Source organism: Coturnix japonica, chromosome 11 (genome assembly GCF_054131305.1).
Source record: "Coturnix japonica strain WE chromosome 11, WE-NBRP24, whole genome shotgun sequence".
NCBI lineage: Eukaryota > Metazoa > Chordata > Aves > Galliformes > Phasianidae > Coturnix > Coturnix japonica.
The window spans coordinates 11,995,492-12,014,786 of NC_140673.1; the positions used below are offsets into that span (position 1 = coordinate 11,995,492).

At 48.1% G+C, this 19,295-nt stretch overlaps 2 protein-coding genes across 6 annotated transcripts in view; one reads left to right on the forward strand and one right to left on the reverse strand.

Moving 5' to 3' along the window:
- COLGALT2 (collagen beta(1-O)galactosyltransferase 2) overlaps positions 1-14,575 on the forward strand; it is a 30,085-nt gene extending 15,510 nt beyond the window's left edge. The window contains exons 1-12 of one of the 2 annotated variants that reach the window (XM_015869829.3): positions 3,854-4,204; positions 5,368-5,478; positions 5,683-5,800; positions 6,077-6,211; positions 7,695-7,899; positions 9,521-9,640; positions 9,757-9,833; positions 11,028-11,134; positions 11,694-11,826; positions 11,964-12,091; positions 12,558-12,764; positions 13,132-14,575. In XM_015869829.3, the coding sequence (XP_015725315.3) occupies positions 3,948-4,204; positions 5,368-5,478; positions 5,683-5,800; positions 6,077-6,211; positions 7,695-7,899; positions 9,521-9,640; positions 9,757-9,833; positions 11,028-11,134; positions 11,694-11,826; positions 11,964-12,091; positions 12,558-12,764; positions 13,132-13,408 (1,875 nt within the window). In that variant the 5' untranslated portion in view covers positions 3,854-3,947 and the 3' untranslated portion in view covers positions 13,409-14,575. Of the gene's footprint in view, positions 1-3,853; positions 4,205-5,367; positions 5,479-5,682; positions 5,801-6,076; positions 6,212-7,694; positions 7,900-9,520; positions 9,641-9,756; positions 9,834-11,027; positions 11,135-11,693; positions 11,827-11,963; positions 12,092-12,557; positions 12,765-13,131 lie in introns of those variants that run through there. The other variant, XM_015869828.3, reaches the window with a different exon arrangement.
- A 246-nt stretch (positions 14,576-14,821) lies between these two features.
- RGL1 (ral guanine nucleotide dissociation stimulator like 1) overlaps positions 14,822-19,295 on the reverse strand; it is a 60,730-nt gene continuing 56,256 nt past the window's right edge. For all 4 annotated transcript variants that reach the window (XM_085511209.1, XM_015869825.3, XM_085511208.1 and 1 more), the window contains 3 exons: positions 17,930-18,184; positions 17,216-17,330; positions 14,822-16,787 (listed from right to left, as the gene is read on the reverse strand). In XM_085511209.1, the coding sequence (XP_085367335.1) occupies positions 16,600-16,787; positions 17,216-17,330; positions 17,930-18,184 (558 nt within the window). In that variant the 3' untranslated portion in view covers positions 14,822-16,599. The remainder of the gene's footprint in view (positions 16,788-17,215; positions 17,331-17,929; positions 18,185-19,295) is intronic.

Here is a 19,295-nt window from a genome sequence, read left to right on the forward strand (position 1 = left end):
TTGGTTGATTCCTCTGTTGTGTCTTTTAGAGGCTGCTGTGCGTGCCTGCTGGGCTGAAGCACGAATCTGGCACAGCCCTGTGCTAATGGTAGCAGCTCAGTGGTTCGAGGCCTTGCTGCTACATCCTACAGCCATCATTAGTGTACTGGCAAGTTGTGCTTCTGAGGTCAGTCTCCAGGAACTTCATCTCTTCTTTCTGCATATACAGAAGTGTCTCCCCTCCCTGGTGTTGCGTTACTCTGGGTTGGAAGCCAGGAATGTTTAGGAGATTTCTTGGGTAGAGCACAAAGAGCAGAGACCTTGGTGTGTTTTTATGTGTACATTTATATACATCTGTAAGTCATTCCCTCACTTAGGTTTGGAAGGTCGCTGGATGCTGTTAGATTGCTGCTGCTTCCAGCAAAATCTGCTATCCATGAGTGGCTGAAGGCAAAGGAGAATGTGTTAGAGAGGAGACATTTGTTGCATTCCTGCATTATGAGGTCCTCCTCTTGGACAGCTTCCCAGGCTGGGAGCTGTGCTGCTCCTGTGCCTCCATGCTGCTGCTGGGGCTCCCACCACCCCCGCTGGGATCTGGCAGCCCAGGGACCCGGCTAATGTGGGAAAAAGCACCAGACCTGCTAACACAGCAAAGGCAACAAAATCCCACACCGAAAAACAAGGTACTCCTGAAAGCCTGTCTCAAATTAAGGGAAACCCTGGGATGTATGCTGGGTTGCTGCAAAGCCAAAGAAGTCTGACACAGTTTGACTCCTAGCAGCGTGATTAAATGCTAGAACAGTTCTCTGAATGTGAGCCTGAATGCTGGGTCCTTACTAATGAAGTGTTGTGAGTGTAATTGTGCAGACTATGCAGGAAGGGAAGAAAAGCTGACATCTGTTTGACCTGTGAGCTGGCTTGGTGGATCCCACTGTGTATTGATTGCTGCCTGATCCCATAGATACCTGAAGGTGTCCTTCACAGGTCAGTAGCTGCAGGGCACAGTTGATGGTCCAGAGTGCAAAAATGAAGCCTACAGAGCATTTCCTTGCCCTGTAGGATCCATGCCTTTTCTTCCCATCTCTCTCAGCTGTGCTGTTCTCTACTCAAGGTAATTCATCTCTGGCTCACAGTGGAAATTACCAGTGTGATGGTTTTGGTGTTTTGGAATTGGTTCTCTAAGTCTGGCAGCGTTCAAACAAAAAGGCAGGGAGAGATGAGTCACCTGTTACTTTATTTACTGCTTGTTTTGGGAAATCCAAGCTTTAGTTTGCATTTGACTCGTATTAACTCCACTCATTTTTGCAATTATTTTTGTCAGGGCTGAATTCATGGCCAGAATAAGCACAGCTACCAGTCAGGGGGCTGCTGGGCACTGGGGGCTGTGTGCTCAGCCTGCCCTGAGCTGCAGGGGTGGCTGGGGGCAGTGGTGGGCTCTGGCTTCAGATCCTAACAACTCAAGGGGACCGAAATCTTACAGAACTGGAAGTCCCTTGCACAGGTGGTGGAACACAACATGCACAAGGTGTGAAGTGTTATACACCTAATGGGGGATCTCTGCTGCCTTTTTTCTTTGCTACATAACCTCTCTCTGAGTTCTTTATTGCTGTTCTCTGCTTTGGAAAATGGCCAATGCTCAATTTTTGTCCTCAGTTTCTATTCCAGCTGTTAGGAGGGATCTAATAGGTTTTCCATTGGCTTTGGGCTACTCTCTGGGTGAGACCCTGGGATGGAGGGCACATGGCCAACCATAGCAACAGATGTCTTCTTTGCTGTATGTCATTCTCAGTGAATCCCTGACCATCAGCATCCTGTCCATTGTCACCCATCTTTCTTCCTACCAAGGTGCTTCAGGTTAGCTCCCACTGGAGCAGATGGCTTGGCACTGGCTGCATTCAGCAGCACAGATTGTTCTGCTCTATTACAGTACGTTGCAGGGAAGAAGGACCCCACACCCACTCATCCTGCAGCCCTCAGAATGTGGCCAAGAAAGAAAAGGATCCCTCTTACAGCTCTAGCCTTTGCAGCCCAGCAGCCTCCAGTCTTAGCTTTGCTCTGCACTCTGCAGACCTTGATCGTGAAGTACTTGCCACTGTTTGCTAATGGAGACGGTTGTGTTACATCCAGTAGGAAAATTACTGCAGGTCTCTGGCCTTGGGGTTTCCCACAAGTGGTGCTGCAGTGTGACCTAGACTGCTGAGCAGCCAGCTCAGGCACACAGCGTTGGGTTTGTCCTGTAGTACTTTTCCCATAGTGATGCTGAAGGGTAAAAACAACCAACAATTAAACCTCCTCTAACCTGGTACCTGAGGTATAAATAACCTGTAAATAGCCAGGGAGGGCAGGCTGTGCTCTGGAGAAATGAAAAAGTGGATGTTCTTTTCATTTCTCTTTTTGAGGATGAAAAGAGGAGAACCATCAGAGCCTGAATTAACTTGCAAACACAGTGTGGAGGTGTTGTCAGGTTAAAAATACAAGCAGTCCATGAAATGCGGTCTGCCCTGTGCTGCTGCTCGCATGTTATTTAATTAAAGCAGTGGGAGCTCAACGTTTTGCTTAATTTTCCACTATTCATGGTGCTCGAGTTTTTTGGGAGGGGGTTACTTTGCTCAGTGTGGACAATGAGGACTTGTGTCTGTGCTAAAGAGTGCTGCTAAAAGCCAAAGTAAATACTGGAGTGGTTGTAGTTGTGCTGACATAACCCCCTATATGAATGTTCTTACTCAAGCTTTTTTTTATATCTAATTTAACTTCTATTTATTGGAAATAAGTTTAGATCTGTGTGGAAAAAGCTGCCATGTTACTGGGGTTGGAGCGTTCATCGGAGGTCTGTTCTACTTTTATTACCCTTTTCTTGTTGTGCAAAATGTGGCAGGAGATGAGGGTTTTTTTTCTTACATTCCACCAGTCTTTCCTGGTTAAGTCACACAGGTTTTAGGTGTAAAATTGGCAGGAGACCGATCCAAATATCAAACAGTGCAGCCAGCAGGAGCTGGAGGTGCTTGTCCCTCCGTGCTCAGCACTGCTGGGGCCGCACATCAAGAGCTGCGTTCAGTTGTGGGCCCCTCACTGCAAGAAAAGACATTGAGGCCCTGGAGCGTGTCCAGAGAAGGGCAGGGAGCTGTGCAGGCTCTGGAGCACAAGTCTGAATATTGAATATTAGAAGTTTCTTCTCCAAAAGTGCAGGGAGGCACTACTGGCACAGACTGGCCCAGGGAGGTGGTAGGATCACCATCCCTGGAGGTGTTGGAGGGCCATGGTGATGTGGCACTGAGGGATGTGGGCACTGGCATGGTGGGATGGGCTGGAGTTGGACTTGGTGATCGCAGAGGTCTTTTCCAACCTTAATGTTGCTATGATTTTGCTTGTTGTAGTGCAGAAGTCATCGATGTATCCTATACCTCTTTAGAGAAATTTAGTTTTTAAATCTTCTGCAACAGTTAATAGTTGCAGGCAGAGCATTTTGGCCTTGAATGTAGTTTACCTGTGTTTTTTCCATCCAGTGGTGTTGCAAGCATCATAGTTGCTATTTCTTCTAGGGAAGTAAGTGGGCTGCAGTGGTACAGGTATTGCAGTAGAAGTGCCAGTTTCTCTTGATGTTAAATGTGAATTGTCCCCAAACTAACAGTGATAATTGTTGTACTGTTCATTTCTTTATGTGTGAGTTTTTGTTTGTTTTTTTTAGGCTTGAAGTCGGAAAAACAATGATTTGCCAAACTACTAGTCATAGGGCATGTTTCATCCAGGGCCTGACAAACTGTGTTGCCTTGGAGCACTTTGGGCTCAGAAGTGCTGATGGGTGGATAGTCCTGGAGGCAGCAGTCCCTTGTGCAAGAGCATTGGCTCACTAGTGTCTTCCAAAGGCTCTACTGGGCTGTGAATTTGCCTTCCATATAACACCACCGTTACAGCCTGGGCAGTAAAATGCCATTTTCCTTCTAGCAGTTTCATTGTGGACAGATGGAGAGATGCCTCCAGGTTCCCATTCCCATGTCCTGCTAATGGCTGGAGGCCGTCAGCTCTTAGAATCGTGGAATCATTTAGATTGGAAAAGACCTCTAAGATCATCTAGTCCAACCATCCCCCTACCACCAATACTGCCTATTAACCATGTTCATAAGTACCACATCTACACATTTCTTGTATACTTCCAGGGATGGTCTTGTGGACTCATTGTGAGAGCCTGCTCAGTGGGACCAGCCTGGCTGTTGGCAAAGAGCATGCTGTAAGCTGGGCTCCGGCCTTTTTCTTCCTCCTGTTGTCTCTTCTGGGTTTGCATGATGCCTGATAGTGGTGTGGCCCTGCTGTGTGGTAGGAGCCTCTTGCTGTGGCTCCAGGGATGGCCAGGAACAAAAAGCCATTTTTTCATGGTTCTCTGTGGTATTTGAGGAATGCTGGAGCTGTTGCTCAGTGCCTGCGCAGCTGGAGCGTAGGAGGGAAGTGGAACAAGACCAATGAAATGCATGTGGTTGAGGGAGGGCCAACCGAGTGCACTGAAATGGGGCTTGGGTGGTTGGCCTGAACTGTGTGCAATTCACAGAGCTGTCTGATTTCATCTGTTCTGCTCAGCAGCAAGCGGCAGTTTCTGTCTCGCTCAACATCCAAGCCATCTAGGTTTGCAGTGGGGTCTGATGAGGAGCTTGGTAAAAAGCAAATCCCAACATCATGGCTGACAACACCACCCTTGCTCTACCACTCAGAGCAAGAGCAGATAACAGGAAGCAAGATACCAACATCTATTTTCTTGCTGCTTTCCTATTTTTTGTTTTAATAAACAGGAATCAGCATTCAACAAATAAGTTTCCTGTCCCTGAGTGATTGTGTTGCTCAGAGAATTCATTTGTTAAATTTAACCCAGTGTTTATACTCCTGAAGGAGTAGGAGGGGACTGCCAATTCTCAGTGGAGCATCCAGAGCTGTGGTGGTGCAGGATGTGCCCTTCTATGGGGGCAGTGCTTTGCTTTCTGGCCAGGAACAGTGAGCAGCCCTTCAACTTAAGGGAATGTGCTATTGGATCAATCACAGCTGTGTGAGCAGCTGGACTGAGGTCCCAAGCCCAGGGCTCTGTGCTGGAGAGAAGCAGCTGGGAAAAGCATCAGCTTGTTCACGTGCAACTGAAAGGCTGTCACAAGTCTGTGAGCATACAAGTTGGAGGGGACCTTTAATGAGCATCTAGTCCAACTCCCCTGCGCTGAACAGGGATGCCCACAGCTCAGTCAGATTTGCCTGTAAGAAATAGTTCTGCCTAGGGCAACCCATGTACCAGCTGGGAAATGTGAAGGAACTGGAGCCCAACCTTCCTGGCACCATTCTGGGCCAAACAGGCAGACACTGCTCCTGGTGCCTAAATCTTGTATGAACTGAGCTTGCTGTGCTCTTATTTTCCAGGGTGGCCACTGACCACAATGCTGATAATACCACCGCAATCCTTAGGGAGTGGCTGAAGAATGTGCAGAACCTCTACCATGACGTGGAGTGGAGGCCAATGGAAGACCCGCAGTGAGTACTGCAGCAGGGGCTGGCTCTTGGAAGCTTAGCCCACATTCCCTAGGTGCTATCCTGCTCTCCAACCAGGGGATGCATTCAGTCAACTTGCATGTTTTACTTTGTGGGGTCCGTCCCATTGCCTGAGGTGACTCTGCTGTTTTCTTTGCAAAGAAGGCAGCAAGAGTGCTGTGCTTTTTTGACTGCTTTCTTTGCTAGGTCCTACCCAGAAGAAATGGGACCAAAACACTGGCCAAGCTCTCGGTTCACCCACGTGATGAAGCTGCGTCAGGCTGCTCTGCGTGCAGCGCGGGAGAAGTGGTCAGACTACATCCTGGTAAATAAAACCTTGCATTTCTCACCATCCTCAGGCTGAAGCCATTCAAGCCATCTCTCTGGTCTAAGGGAGCAGTGGAGTGGAGCAGCTGTGTGGAGATGGGTCCCTGTGGTGGTGGCTTCCCCACAGCAAGTTGTGTCCTGCCATGTCAGACCCACCAGCTCTGTGCTTTTTGCCAATACCTCACACTTCTGGCTGCCATGTTCCTTGGCAAAGCATCAGGAGAAGTGTATGTCTACATCTAATAACAAACTTATTTTCCTCTTCCTTCTCTAGTTTCTCGATACGGATAATTTACTGACCAACCCAGAAACTCTGAACCTGCTGATAGCAGAAAACAAGACCTTGGTGGCACCGATGCTGGAGTCTCGCTTTCTGTATTCCAACTTCTGGTGTGGCATCACCCCCCAGGCAAGTAGTTGGGTGGATGGGTCACAGTGACTGCAAGCTGGGGCTTCCTCACTTGAAGACACCACATCTGATGGGGATCTGATCTTGTGCTGGATCTGAGGGATGCTGTTCCTCAGCTGAAGCCTGGAGAAGCAATACAATCCCACTAGCTATGTTTGTTTGTTTAAAAAAAGTATATACTAACATACAGCAAGTGATTTTTCTCGTGTGTGAGCAAGATTTATGTGTTATGAGTCTCTGTGTGTGTGTGCTGAGAGGTGTGTGCAGAAGACAGAAGTGCTAAGGGAAGTGTTAAGGCCAGAAATTAGAGTTGGGTGTTACCTTCTCTTATACTACAGGAAAGGTAAGATTTTAGTGTGAGAGTCATTAATGCAGAGGGGCAAATCTATCTGTATCCCATCTGAAAACTCGGCTCTCTGGAGGTGGGTTGGGTATTAGGAGAAGTTTTTTTCTTAAGAAAAGTGGCTGGCTATTGGCACAGACTGCCCAAAGAGTGATGGGATCAACATCCTAGGGGCTGTTCCAGAGCTATGGAGATGCCACAGGTCTGCCTGATAGCTGGGGTGGTAGTAGAGTAACATAAGAGAATGGCAAACATGAATGATACCTCCCCACAATGTTTTTCCATCCTCTAAAAATCACAGCTTGAGTTGTGTGGGTATAAAAATAGCAGGAAAGGATCCTAAACTTCCCAAATTCTTGGGAGTTTCATGTAGAGATAAGAGGTTTGTGAATGGTGTTAGTGATTCCATGGGCTTTTTTGGCGTTAAGTTGGAAATAGTAACTTCATGGTGAAGGCATTTTCTTTTAGGTTTTTAAGGTTGACTGCTGAGACAGCCAGGTTTTCCACTGATGTAAATCAGCATTTCTTCATGGACTGAAGTGGTTCACGGCCTGTGTGCACCAGCCTCAGCCCTGGCCCTGGGAGTCCCTGTCCAGTAGGAAGATTCCATTGACACCAGCACTAGCTGCAAAAAGAGGAAGGGGGAAAAAAACAGCAGCAAATGTGTCTGGCAGATGTGAGGAGGAAAAAGCTGGGGCTTTTTCAGCTGGGGCTGAGCTCAAGAAGTGGGTGTGAAACCTACTTGCCCTGTGCAGGTGCTATTGTGGCAGACATGGAGTGCCTTTGTGACTGCTGTGTGTGAACAGTGCTCCCAGGATCAGACCCGAATGTCTGAATGCAGAGTGCTGTGGAGAGAGCCAAGGGAACACTGTTCCAGGTTTGAAGTGCTCTTGGTTTTGCAGTGGGAAAGTCTGAGTTTCCAATAGCTGCTAAAAGAGAGAGAAGGTTGAGCTTTATCTTTTGGGACAGGAATTGTTTCTAAACGCTTGACTGAACCTATCCAATTAGGGAATGCTTGAAAGTCTGTGAACTGGGCGCTGATCCATCTCTGCTGGGGAGGACAAAGGGTGAGAGCTTTTGCTGGAGAGCATCTTTGCAGCAAATCTCTTGCAACGAGTGGCATGCTTGTTGTGTTTGCAGGGCTATTACAAAAGGACCCTGGATTACCCCTTGATCCGAGAGTGGAAGAGAACAGGATGTTTTGCTGTCCCGATGATCCATTCCACGTTCCTCATAGACCTGAGGAAGGAGGCCTCCACCAAGCTGATGTTCTACCCGCCTCACCAGGACTACACCTGGAGCTTTGATGATATCATGGTCTTTGCTTTCTCCAGTCGCCAAGCAGGTACACCTTGGAGCCTTTGCTGGGAAGGATTCACTAACAGATGTGCAGAGTCTGCAGAGGCTCCCTGAGCACAGGGCAGGGCAGGAGGCTGCTGGTTATGTGTGTCTGTCTCTGAAAGAGGAGGATTTCAGCTCGACCTGAAATGCAGGGATGTGGGGGATGCTCCTGATTCCTGAACACGGCTGTGGGTCCTGTCAGTGCTCTACAAAGGCAGCCAGTAACACCAGCATCTTCAGCTTTTCCACCACTTCTCACACTAATGGGTTTTTAGTGTAATAACAGATCTAGTGAGCGAGTCCCCCTCCCCATTTTGAGGTAGCTTTGCTATTTCAAAGTAGCCTTTATCCCAGAAGGAACAGAAATACTGACATGAATGTATACAGATTAACAGAGTTTAAACCAGCAGAAGATGTGAGCAGAGATCGGCGAGCCAGATAAGCTTAGCTGATAAGATCAGTGCCAAATCAATTCATGTCAGCAGGTAGCAGTTTTTTATTCTGCCATTCACCATAACTGCAGTTGACAACTGGATGTGCTTTGGCAAGCATTGCAGCCAGCAGTGTTCTTACAGAACTGCAAGAGCTGGGAACATGGGGTTCATTAGTGCAGACAGTTCTAGAATACCAATCACGTGGGTTCAGGCAGTGGTGAGTTAATAAAAGGGCCTTATCAGAGCTCAATGAAAACAAGTATTTTCCCTTCTCTTCCTTAAGCGTTTTTGAGCAGGTTGCCTGATCACAGGTTGGAAAGGATCTCTCTGATCCCTAAGGCCAACCCCAGCACACTGTGCCCAATAACCACGTACCTCAATCCCACATCCCCATGGGTCTGGAACCCCCCACAGGGACAGTGACCCCACAGCTCCCTGGGCAGCTGTGCCAGTGCCTAGACTTGGCATTTCCAAGGTGGTTATCAGTCATTTTCCTCAGTGTTCTTTGCTGACACAGGTAAAAATGTCTAATCTTTATTTCCCAGCCAAAACAAACAGAAGTGAGGAAGATGTCTGCTTGCAAAGCCCCTGCTGAATCTTTTGCAGAGGCAGTGGCAGGGCCTGTAGCTGCACGGATGACCCAGGCTTTGCAGCTCCATCCTGTGTGACCCCAGGCAGGGCCTCCTGTCACCCAGAGGAATAACAAGACATCCAGCAGGATTACTTCTTTCCGCCTGACCTTCACTACTTGCAGCTTGCATCAGGCTCTGCTTTTACTAAAAGCCCGTTCTGCCCTCTGCTGTAGGATCACCTTGAATGCAAAGGCTAAAAAAGACCCCTTTCTTTGGTCTCTCTCCTAGAGAAATCTTGACTGGTTAAAAACACCTGCTGCTAGGGAGTGAGTAGATAGCGTTTTCATAGGAGAGGCCAGATTCCGCTACCCAACAGAACAGAAAATGGCACAGTGACGTTCATAGGATCATAGCATGTATTAGCTGAACTGAAAGGCCACAGGGATTGCTGAGCTGCACACAGCACCACCAGCCATCCCCAGCCCCTCTGGCTGAGAGCATTGCCCAATGCTCACAGAACTGTGCCCACCACCATGGGGTTGTGACTGTGCATCAACAGAACAGTGAAATCTGCCCATAAAAGACCCAGCTCTCATTTCTCTTCTTCTACAATCCTCAGGAATTCAGATGTTCATCTGCAACCGTGAGCACTATGGTTTCCTTCCCATGCCCTTGAAGTCACACCAGACGCTGCAAGAAGAGACAGAGAACTTTGTGCACACACTGATAGAGGCTATGAGTAAGTGGCTGCGCCCCGCTGTGCTGGAGCCCCCAGTGAATGTTTGCAGACACCTTCAGTTATATCAACTAAGTGTGTACATCCAGGTGATGGTTGGGATCTCTCCTCTCTTTCAGTTGATCGTCCTCCCATTGAACCCTCTCAGTATGTCTCTGTTCCACCAAAACATCCTGACAAGATGGGATTTGATGAAGTAAGGAGCCTGTTTTGCTGTCATTGCTTTCCCATCTATTACGTACTCCTTGTAAGCTGAGCTTCCAGATGTTTTCCTTGGAGTATAGTATGTTTTTACATCATTAGTTCTTTCCCAATCACTCCCTTTTGGACTCTAACTTTATGCACGGAGAAAGCAGCAGCCCTTATTGGGGAGAAGCTGTGCTGGGCAGCTACACAGCCAGTCAGGTCTGTGAGCACTTGGTGCTCTGTTCACAAGTGCTGATCCTTGTGTTTTGTGACCAAAAAAACATCTTTTGGGAAATCTCTTCTGCTCTTAAATGACAGAAGAAAACGATTTCTTCAGTTTTGTTGCTTATTCTGCTACATCTGTTTACACAGCCTGCATAGAGAAGCAGGAGCCCAGCTTGGCTGTGTCTGTGTTTGCAGTGCAGCTGTTGTAGGTTTTTTTCCACGTTGCCCTTTGTGGCTGTGCTGTATTTATCTAGTTTATTATTTTTGCATTTGTACTGAGCTGGAATTCAAGCTGTTTCTTACTGGGATGAGGTTTTGCTGCACGACATACAAAGCTGCACTTGTATGTGTCTGCCTGGGGCTGAAAAATATCCACCCCCCTCCCCCTCTGCTGTTTACCTACAAGCGAGGGCTTCAGCCCTCCACCAAGGAGTCTGTGTCCTCCAGGTTTGGGCTGAGCCCTGCCCAGACGTGTCTTTTCCAGGTCTTGGCTATCTGCTCTGGCAAGGAGAGCAGTGGAATTTCAGTGGCTGAAGTAGTGACAAAAATCCTCTCTTTATGTTGTCCTTGTGCTTGGATGGTGGCCCTGCTGGTAATCCTAAATATGGGCAGTTGCATCTTAGTGGAGAGAAATGTGGGTTAGTGTTCAGCTGGAGCTGACCATTGTACCCTGTGTTAAATACAAATCAAAACATCCTATGTATGTCTTTATACAACACAGGCTTGGTTTCTTTGCAGCTGGAAAAGTAACATTCCCCTGTTCTGTATGGACTGGTTTTAGACAAAGAACAAACCTCTCACCTTCCCCCTCAAAATCAGCCCCAGTTTGGGGACAGATTCTAAAGTCTGGAACAAAACCAAACCTGCTATTTGAATGAGTTCCATTCTTCCCATGGGGCTGCTGGAAAAAAGAGTGGATCAGGACTCTCTGTCCATCCTCCCAAACCAGGAGGCTGATGTCTTTTCCCATTCAACCCAGATTTTCATGATCAATCTGAAGCGTCGGAAGGACAGGCGGGACCGGATGCTGCGGACACTCTATGAACAGGAGATTGCGGTCAAGATAGTGGAGGCTGTGGATGGAAAGTGAGTTCACAGCAGCCCTCCAGTACTTGAGGGGAGGTTTATAGCGGGAAGACCAACTTTGTATGTGGTCTGATTGCAGTAGGAGAAGGGGAAATGGATTTAGAATAAAAGAGGGGATATTTTGGTCAATATTAGGGGGAAATTTCTTACTCAAAGGCAGTGGGGTGCTGATACTGCTGCCCAGAGCTGTGTGTGCCTATCTCTGGGGGTGCTCTTGGATGTGGCTCTGGTCTGAGCTGAGCTCTCCTCTGAGCTGAGGAAGGAATTTGGGATTCCCTTCCAACCCACAGCATTTGTTAACCTGATACAGCCCTACCCCTGAGCGCTCTACTGTAAGGTGTGTTAGGGCATTTTTATAATGAGAAAGAAGAGCATGCATTTTAGGTCTGAAGTTGCACAGGTTCCTGGAGGAGAGAGGAACCCATATGGATCTAATGGTCTTTGGGTCCTGGGTATCCATCAGTTTTTCCCAGAACGTCAGCAGCATTTCCCATTTTGCCTCTGTGTCTGGCTTAAGATGTGACTGTTCTGCAATGGTGACACATACTCTGTTTTTCAGAGCACTGAACACGAGTCAGCTCAAAGCTCTCAGCATCGACATGCTTCCAGGGTACCGGGACCCCTACTCCTCCCGGCCGCTGACTAGGGGAGAAATCGGCTGCTTCCTCAGCCATTACTACATCTGGAAGGAGGTAAGAGGTTGGTGGGTGTGTTCTGCTTCCCTGCCTGCAGGATCTGGGAGCAATTGCCAGGTCATGCTGACACCCAGCGATCCCAGGGTATGAGAAGTGTTCTGGGGCTGTCACTGATCTGTGCCCTTGTGTTGCAGGTGGTGAACAGAGGACTGGAGAAGACACTCGTTATCGAGGACGATGTGCGCTTTGAACACCAGTTTAAAAGGAAGCTGATGAAACTGATGGATGACATAGAACAAGCTCAACTAGACTGGGAGCTTATGTAAGTGGCTGGCCCCAGGCACCTGGGAGCCGCTGGGCACACAGATGGGTGCAGCATGCCATGCCATGGCACAGGTGCAGCTTCAGTGGGCTCTTACATTGGGAGAGATGCGCTCCCTGGGGCAGACTGGAGAGCCCCAGCTGTAGTGGGGGCTGTTAGTACCCTCTGTTGGCAGTGCTGGTTGGTCCCAGAGGTGTCAGAGATGCTGCTGTGGCAGAGGAGCTGTCACTGACTGGTCCTGGGGTTGGACCAAGGCATTCAGTGCCCTTACAGAGCCTTTCACAGCTGTGCCACTGCTAGGTTACAGTGTGGCTGTCTGGAAGCGCTGCGGGATGGTTGTCTGGGAGCAGGGATGGCTTTTTGTGTTGACTCTGCCCTGTCCTGGTGGAAACAAACAGTTGCATGCAGCAACAGTTGCTGCAGGTCTGCTTCAATTCAAGCTTTTGTGGTCTCTTCACCCTTTCAGCTACATTGGCCGGAAAAGAATGCAGGTGCAGCAGCCCGAGAAAGCAGTTCCCAACGTCATGAACCTCGTGGAAGCCGATTACTCATATTGGACCCTGGGGTATGCAATCTCTTTCCAAGGGGCTCAGAAGCTAATTGGAGCGGAGCCTTTCAGCAAGATGTTGCCCGTGGATGAGTTTTTGCCAGTCATGTACAACAAGCACCCTGTGTAAGTAGGATACCTCTGTGGCTTGGGTTGGCATACGCTGGGACTTGCTGAATGGTCTTAAAGTGGATGGCATCGATGTATTCACTTCTGCAACCTGGCTGGGGGAGTAAGGCAGTGGGGCTGTGTGTCTGCCTGGTGCAGGGCCTGTGGGCCATTCTGAGGTGCTTGCTGTCTGGTAACAGAGGCTTTGTCTGCAGCACTATAAGACTGTGTCCCCAACCCTGCAGAGGGTCAGACCTGCCCTAGACCAACCCCAGCACTGCCTTGCTGCCCTGGGACCTGTCTGTTCAGCAGGTTGGCTTGTGGCTCCAAGTGGTGGCACTGATGGATGTGCACTCAGCTCTTGATGATTTTTCTCCCCCTTTAGAGCAAAGTACATGGAGTATTACGAGTCCAGAGACTTGAAGGCTTTTTCAGCAGAACCCTTGCTCGTTTACCCCACCCACTACACAGGGCAGCCTGGCTACCTCAGTGACACAGAGACCTCCACCATCTGGGATAACGAGACCGTGTCAACGGACTGGGACAGGACACACTCCTGGAAGTCACGGCAGCAGGGCCAGATCCATGGCGAGGCGCAGAACAAGGACGCCCTGCCACCCCAGTCCTCCCTCAACGTGCCATCTTCCAGGGATGAACTATAACTGCCTGCTTCCCTTGGGCTCAGCCCAACCTGCCTCAGACTTTGGCTTTTCACCTTTGGAAGTTGTAGAGCAGCTGTTTGCAAGGCCCCCATCATCCTGCGTGGGACGGTGCGGCAGGGCTGCTGGGTTGGGCCCTGTGGGGTTGGATCCAGTTGGGTTGGACCCGGTTGGGCTATGGCTCACTGGGCTGCTTTTCCAGGACTGTGGGGAAACGAAGGAGGAAAAAAAGGTGTTCCAGACAGGCAGAGATCTGAACAAAAGCCTTTGCAAGCTTTTGATTAAAAAAAAAAAAAAAGAAAAAAAATATTCCTTGAATGACATCTTTCTACAGTACTTTGTGTAGAATGTTGTATTTATAAAAATTAATATATAGAGGTGTACAAGTGTTCATACCTTTCTGGATAGCTGTAACTGGGCTGCTGTGTAGCTTTTCTCCTTGTAGGTCTGCAGGCATTTATAACCCTGTTCATGAGAGAAACTGCAGGGAGTGTTTGAGTTAGGAGGTTTTGTTTTGTCATATCAGTGGTTTCCAATAACACTCCATACACTGGAGCAGTGCTCTAAGTGTAGTGTCGTCTTCTCTTCATACTTCTGCAGGGAAGCAGTCCTGGCTTCCCCTCTGAATGTCAAAGCTGCCCGGATCCCATTCAGATGGGCTGCTGGCCCAGAACGGATGTGTTGGTGTATCAGAGAACCTGCAGAGCAGCAGGCAGAGCAGTGCTGCCACTTGTATTTCCTCTGCACTCCAAAGGGAACACGTTCTGCTTCCTCCCCCTTCCATGTGTTCCTCCGGGACGGAAAGGCAACTTGTCTTGATATTTTCTCATGGAAAGAGCAAATGTCTTTATTTTTTGGGTGGGTGCTGATGTCCTTGCTGTTGGCTCTTGTGACAGCAGAGTTGTGATGCTGATGTTTTGAAGAGGTTTGGGAGCAGGCAAGGTGGCCGTGTGCTGCAACTCTGGGCCACTCTCCTGCATGGCAGCATAGAGCCTCGCTGCCAGCTGACCTGTACAGTTGATCTGTGTGTTGTTAGTTTGTTGTGTTGTTTGTTTTTTAATTTCTTGTTTGTTTTTAATAATTCCCGATCCATGTTGTGCTTTCTGCTCAAAAACGATTTGTTATTACCTGTCAGCGGGTCTGATAATACATAGAACCTGGTGCAAGAAATGCAGCTGTGTGCACTCTTCTTTGGGTGGGAGCAGGCACTGCTCATGCTTGGTTTGGCTGACAAAGAGTTTTCCATTCAAGCCCAAACTGGTGCAGTCAAGATTTCCCAGGGGAGGCAGAAGGAGCTGGGAACTTGAGACAGTTAATGTGGTGATGCTGGAAAGAAGGGCATTAATGGAAGGGTATGACTACTGACACGTAGTAGTAATAAAGCCTAGAAGGACATAGATTAACTTAAGGCAAATATCAGTGAAAAAAATATTTATATGCTTATTGTATAAAGATTACAGGTAAGCAGTAAAAAATAAAATATATATATATATATATGTATAATGTTCTGGGGAGGGGTCATTTTAAAATCAAGACCATTTACCTTTCAGCTTAATACATGCATGCAATGGTGGAGTTAGCAAGATGCTGTACAGACATCAGTGCATTCTTACACTGAAATGCAAAGAAAACCACTTCTGCTGTAAACTTGTGCAAACCCTTGGCACGTGTGAGGGGTTGGTTACAAACTCGGGCCTCCCTCGCTTACCTAAGTCCAGTTTTAGTTTTTACAAGGACTGTGCCCTGGGTGGTGCCTCCTGTAAAGGCAGTGTGCAAAATGGCACATGCGCTCTTGCTTACATCACGTGTTTATCATAGACTGCTGATGTACTCTGAGCCCAGTTTGGACATGGCAGATGCAGAGCAGGTAGAAGAAAAGCCCCAGACGTGTAAAATTCTGAGTTTATTGGAACTAACACTAACATATCCCAAAGGCGGTCTTGTTCAGTAAGGGCTGTTTACAATGCCCCGTCTCATCTATGGCTTTATAAAATCAAACTTCCCTCTTTCCAGGGAAGCCTGGACATGGGAAGACACTCCAGGTATGTGTTCATGGGGAACAGATGGTTAAATTCTTTATTCCAGCTGAAAGGATGTACCATGTCAGAAAATTCATTTATAGGTATATACAAAGAGCAAGGGCGTTGGCTGGAAGTTATGCATAGTAATGCTACAAGGATATAAAATCTGTTTGGGGGGTAATGCTAGAAATCTGGCTATTTATTTCCTCTCAATACCCACTTTTAAGATAGAAGGTAGTGTAGTTGCCTCCCCTGGAATGGAAAAGGTGGAGTTAGTTATGTGGGAAAGTTCTCCTGAATATTGATTGCACATTACAAAGAGGTACATCAGTCATGTCAGAGTGCATGCAGAGGCATCGACTTCTGTTGAGTGGGTTAGCCAAGCAAAAGGAGAACCATACGGCAGTGGCACTGAAGTCCATACGTGTAGTGTTGAGTGCCTTCTTCATGAACAAATCATGACATTCATGTGAAAGCAAGCAGTCTTCTCTTTTAATGTTCTTTGGGAAAAAAAAAAAAAAAAATAATGCAAAGTAGGTAATTTTCTAGCTTTGAACAAGTGCAAATAGAAGGCTGCCAGCAGTATGAAGGCAATGCATGTGCTTGCAGTTGCTTCTTCCTTCTCCACAGTTGAGCGTTTTGGGGCTGTACCCACACTGCCTTGCCATAGGTGCACTCTGTGGAGCTTACCCCTTCTTGTGACCCAGCATTCTCCTTGGGCTGTGTGGACCAGGGGGAACTCCTGCTCCCTTCTGGGAGAACAGGCCTGTGGCTTTTCTTCTCCAGTTACATAAAAATAAACTTAGGTATTCTCATTGTGTGTAATACTGGCACAAAGAAAAGGTTTTCTCACACAAGAAGTAGGCTTATGTGGTGTTCTGAGTACAAACATTGCAGTCCTGTTTTCCCCTCTAGCTGGGGTTTCTCACCTTCCTAGGCTAATGTGCAAAACAAAATAATCCTAGTCCGGCCTGTCCTGTAAACCCATGTCTGTCCAGCTGCAGGTGAAGAGACTCATATCTGTCTGGATGACAACCAAATGCTCACTTGGCATTTGTTTCCAATGTTTTCAGCGTTGAATACTGACACATTCACCTGCTGCAATTCTGTAATACTGGATGGTAGCGCAGGTAGGGTTCTCAACCAGTTCAACTCAGAGCCACGGCATCCACCTCAGAGTGTGATTTTGCTGTTCCTGTTACTCCAGCACCCCCGTTTGGCAGTTCTGGGGAGTGTCAGGCTGGATCTGCTCCTCATTTTCACCTGCTCGTCAGTGGGAGCTTTTTTCCTCAGCAAGAAGTCAAAGTTCACCTGGCTGTTCATGGCATAGAACACGTTGGCGCTGTCTGGGATCACCAGCTCTGCAACAGAAGGACCAGAGCTAGTGTTCACTGGTGGTAGTGCACAATGCAGGAGAGAACGGAGAGCTGATGAACAGATGTTTGCACGCAGCTGAGCAGTGCTGCCCCTTTCTGCTGCTGTGCCTTGTCAGAAACAGGAGAGAAGGGCTATGGAGGATGAGAGGCAGAAGCAGCAGCAAGGATCCAGGCTGTGCCCTGCCCCTGTGGGCAGGCTGCTTGGCTCAGGGGAAGGCAAGCAGCTCTGGAGGTGGCCGTGCCCACAAAGCACACATACACAGGGCTGCTGGGAAGCCCATGAGCACGCTCTCCTTATAGAAGGCAAGGTGCTGGCAGGCCATGCTGCATCATCCCCACACAGTGGCAACTGTAATAACGCAGCACTTTACCTCTTCCTTAAAAATGGAGCAGCAGCAGTTCTGCCTTCCTACCTTTGTCCTCAGAGATGACCTGTACAAGCTCATACTCCGCGGCTGCATCAGATTCCAGGTTGTGCTTTGACATAGCTCGCTGGATGACAGCAGGAGTTTTATCTTGGCTGGTTAGCTGCAAAGAGAGACAGGTTTGTAGTGAGAAGTTCTGCTTGTTCACTTTTATATAATGACTTAATGATCAGTAACGGCCTGTCTCTGCAGCCCACTTGGCCTTGCAAAAGGTTTTAGAGAACTGAGAAATTCTGATGGGTCAGTATCACAGGAGTAGACAGATACTCCTAGACACTAAGTTATGGTATCTATGACACTTACTTACTGTTATTTTAATTCAAGAAGACAGATGTTGTATGGGCAGAGCCAGTGGTAAATCACACTGTCTGCTTCCCAGAGCAACCACTCTGAGAGATGTTATTCTTGCTAGCCATAATCTTCCATACAACTAACTGCCCCATCTGCTGTTTGCAGACATCAGTTAATTTGGAACCCCACTGTGCTAAATACCTTTTTTGACATCCTGCAAAGATTTTTGGCCTTGTAACTTAGAGTACTGTCTGCAGTGGAGCTCTGGTGTACCCGGAACAGACGTGAGGTTCTGCAGGGCCTTATGAAGTCAAAGGGAAGATTTACCTCTTGGAGGCAGAATTTGGCAGGCCCTCAGAAGAAACTGCTCTTTGCAATTTGGAGAGGACAGAGCTGTCGCACACCACTCACCATGATGCTCTTGTACATATTGCCGTTGTTGTCTTCCACGCTGATTCGGATGATGCAGGTGTCCTCGTTCTGCTGGTTGTAAACAGGGGGCAGTACTGTCGAGGTAATGGATGTCACGGAGATGGAGCGCTTGTGGATCTTGGGGTTGGAGGACGAGAAGGGAGGGGACAGGATTATGTTGGTTAAAGATGGCAGCCCCGAGGAGGATGTGTCCATGGAGTGGATGGAGGAACAAGAGGAGGAGGATTCCGAGAGCTGCACAACAGGAAAAGAAACACAGTTACAATCTGGACCTTGTGTATGTGTGCATGTATTGCTCTGAAGGGAGAACACAGTAAAGTAGGAGGATATGCAAATCCTCACTGCTCTGCACTCTGTCCAGCACATTGGCTGTGGTATTACCTCCAAACAAACAATAACAACAAAAAAAACCCAGAAAAATAAAGAATTGATTCACTTCAGCATTTTAGTGCTTACTTTCTTCCCATTTGGTGAGCTGCCCATAGTTTGAGATGGCCAGAGGGTGGCAGCAGAAACAAGGAACAGAGTGGGCTCCTGGCTGGCTGGGTGTGGGAAGGGCACTGCTCTGCAGCAAGACCCAACTTTGAACAAGGAGCTGGACTTATGAGTGCTGTGAAAATGCACATACATATACACAAACACATCCCTCCTCGTCTGCCCCTGCTCCTTATCTATTCTTTATGCCTCCTCCCCTCCCCCTGAAGTGCAGCGTTTCACCATTTTCTTCCATACGCCTTGCTTAGAAACTGCGGCCTGGAGGTTCCCTCTCCAACTCATGCTTCAAATCCACTTTAACAACCACTGTTTGAATGACTTAGTGAGATGGATGCTGATGTCTGGGACCTTGTGCTCCATTTGGTTTATGAATGCTAAAGGCAATTTCATTTAAAATAGCCATAAGCCCAAGCCCAAACATCCCTAAAATATCTTCAACATGACTTGGAACAAAAAGGAAGAGTCTGCCTGTAGGGAAGGCCTCCCAGAGGATCCCCCAAACAGATCTCACCTGCTGCCTTCCCAATTTTACACTTTGCCTGTCCAGAATGTACCAGAGTATGGCCGGCCCATTTGCTGTCAGCATACTCGCAGCTTCATCTCTATACCTTTACACCCACATTGTTGGGGGACATCCCAGCTGCCTATGTGAAGGGCATGGGGCTCACCCAAGCCAGAAAAAGGAAAAAAGGGGGACTTCCTGGCTTGCTGGTGCAGTGTATTTCTTTTAGGGGCAGCTGCAGCAGCCCTGCCTGCTTTGGGATGACACAGTGCTGTCACCAGCATACACATGAGCTAACAGACAGGCTTTCTTCATTTGCTAAAGTCAAGTTCCCTTTTCCAGATAGAT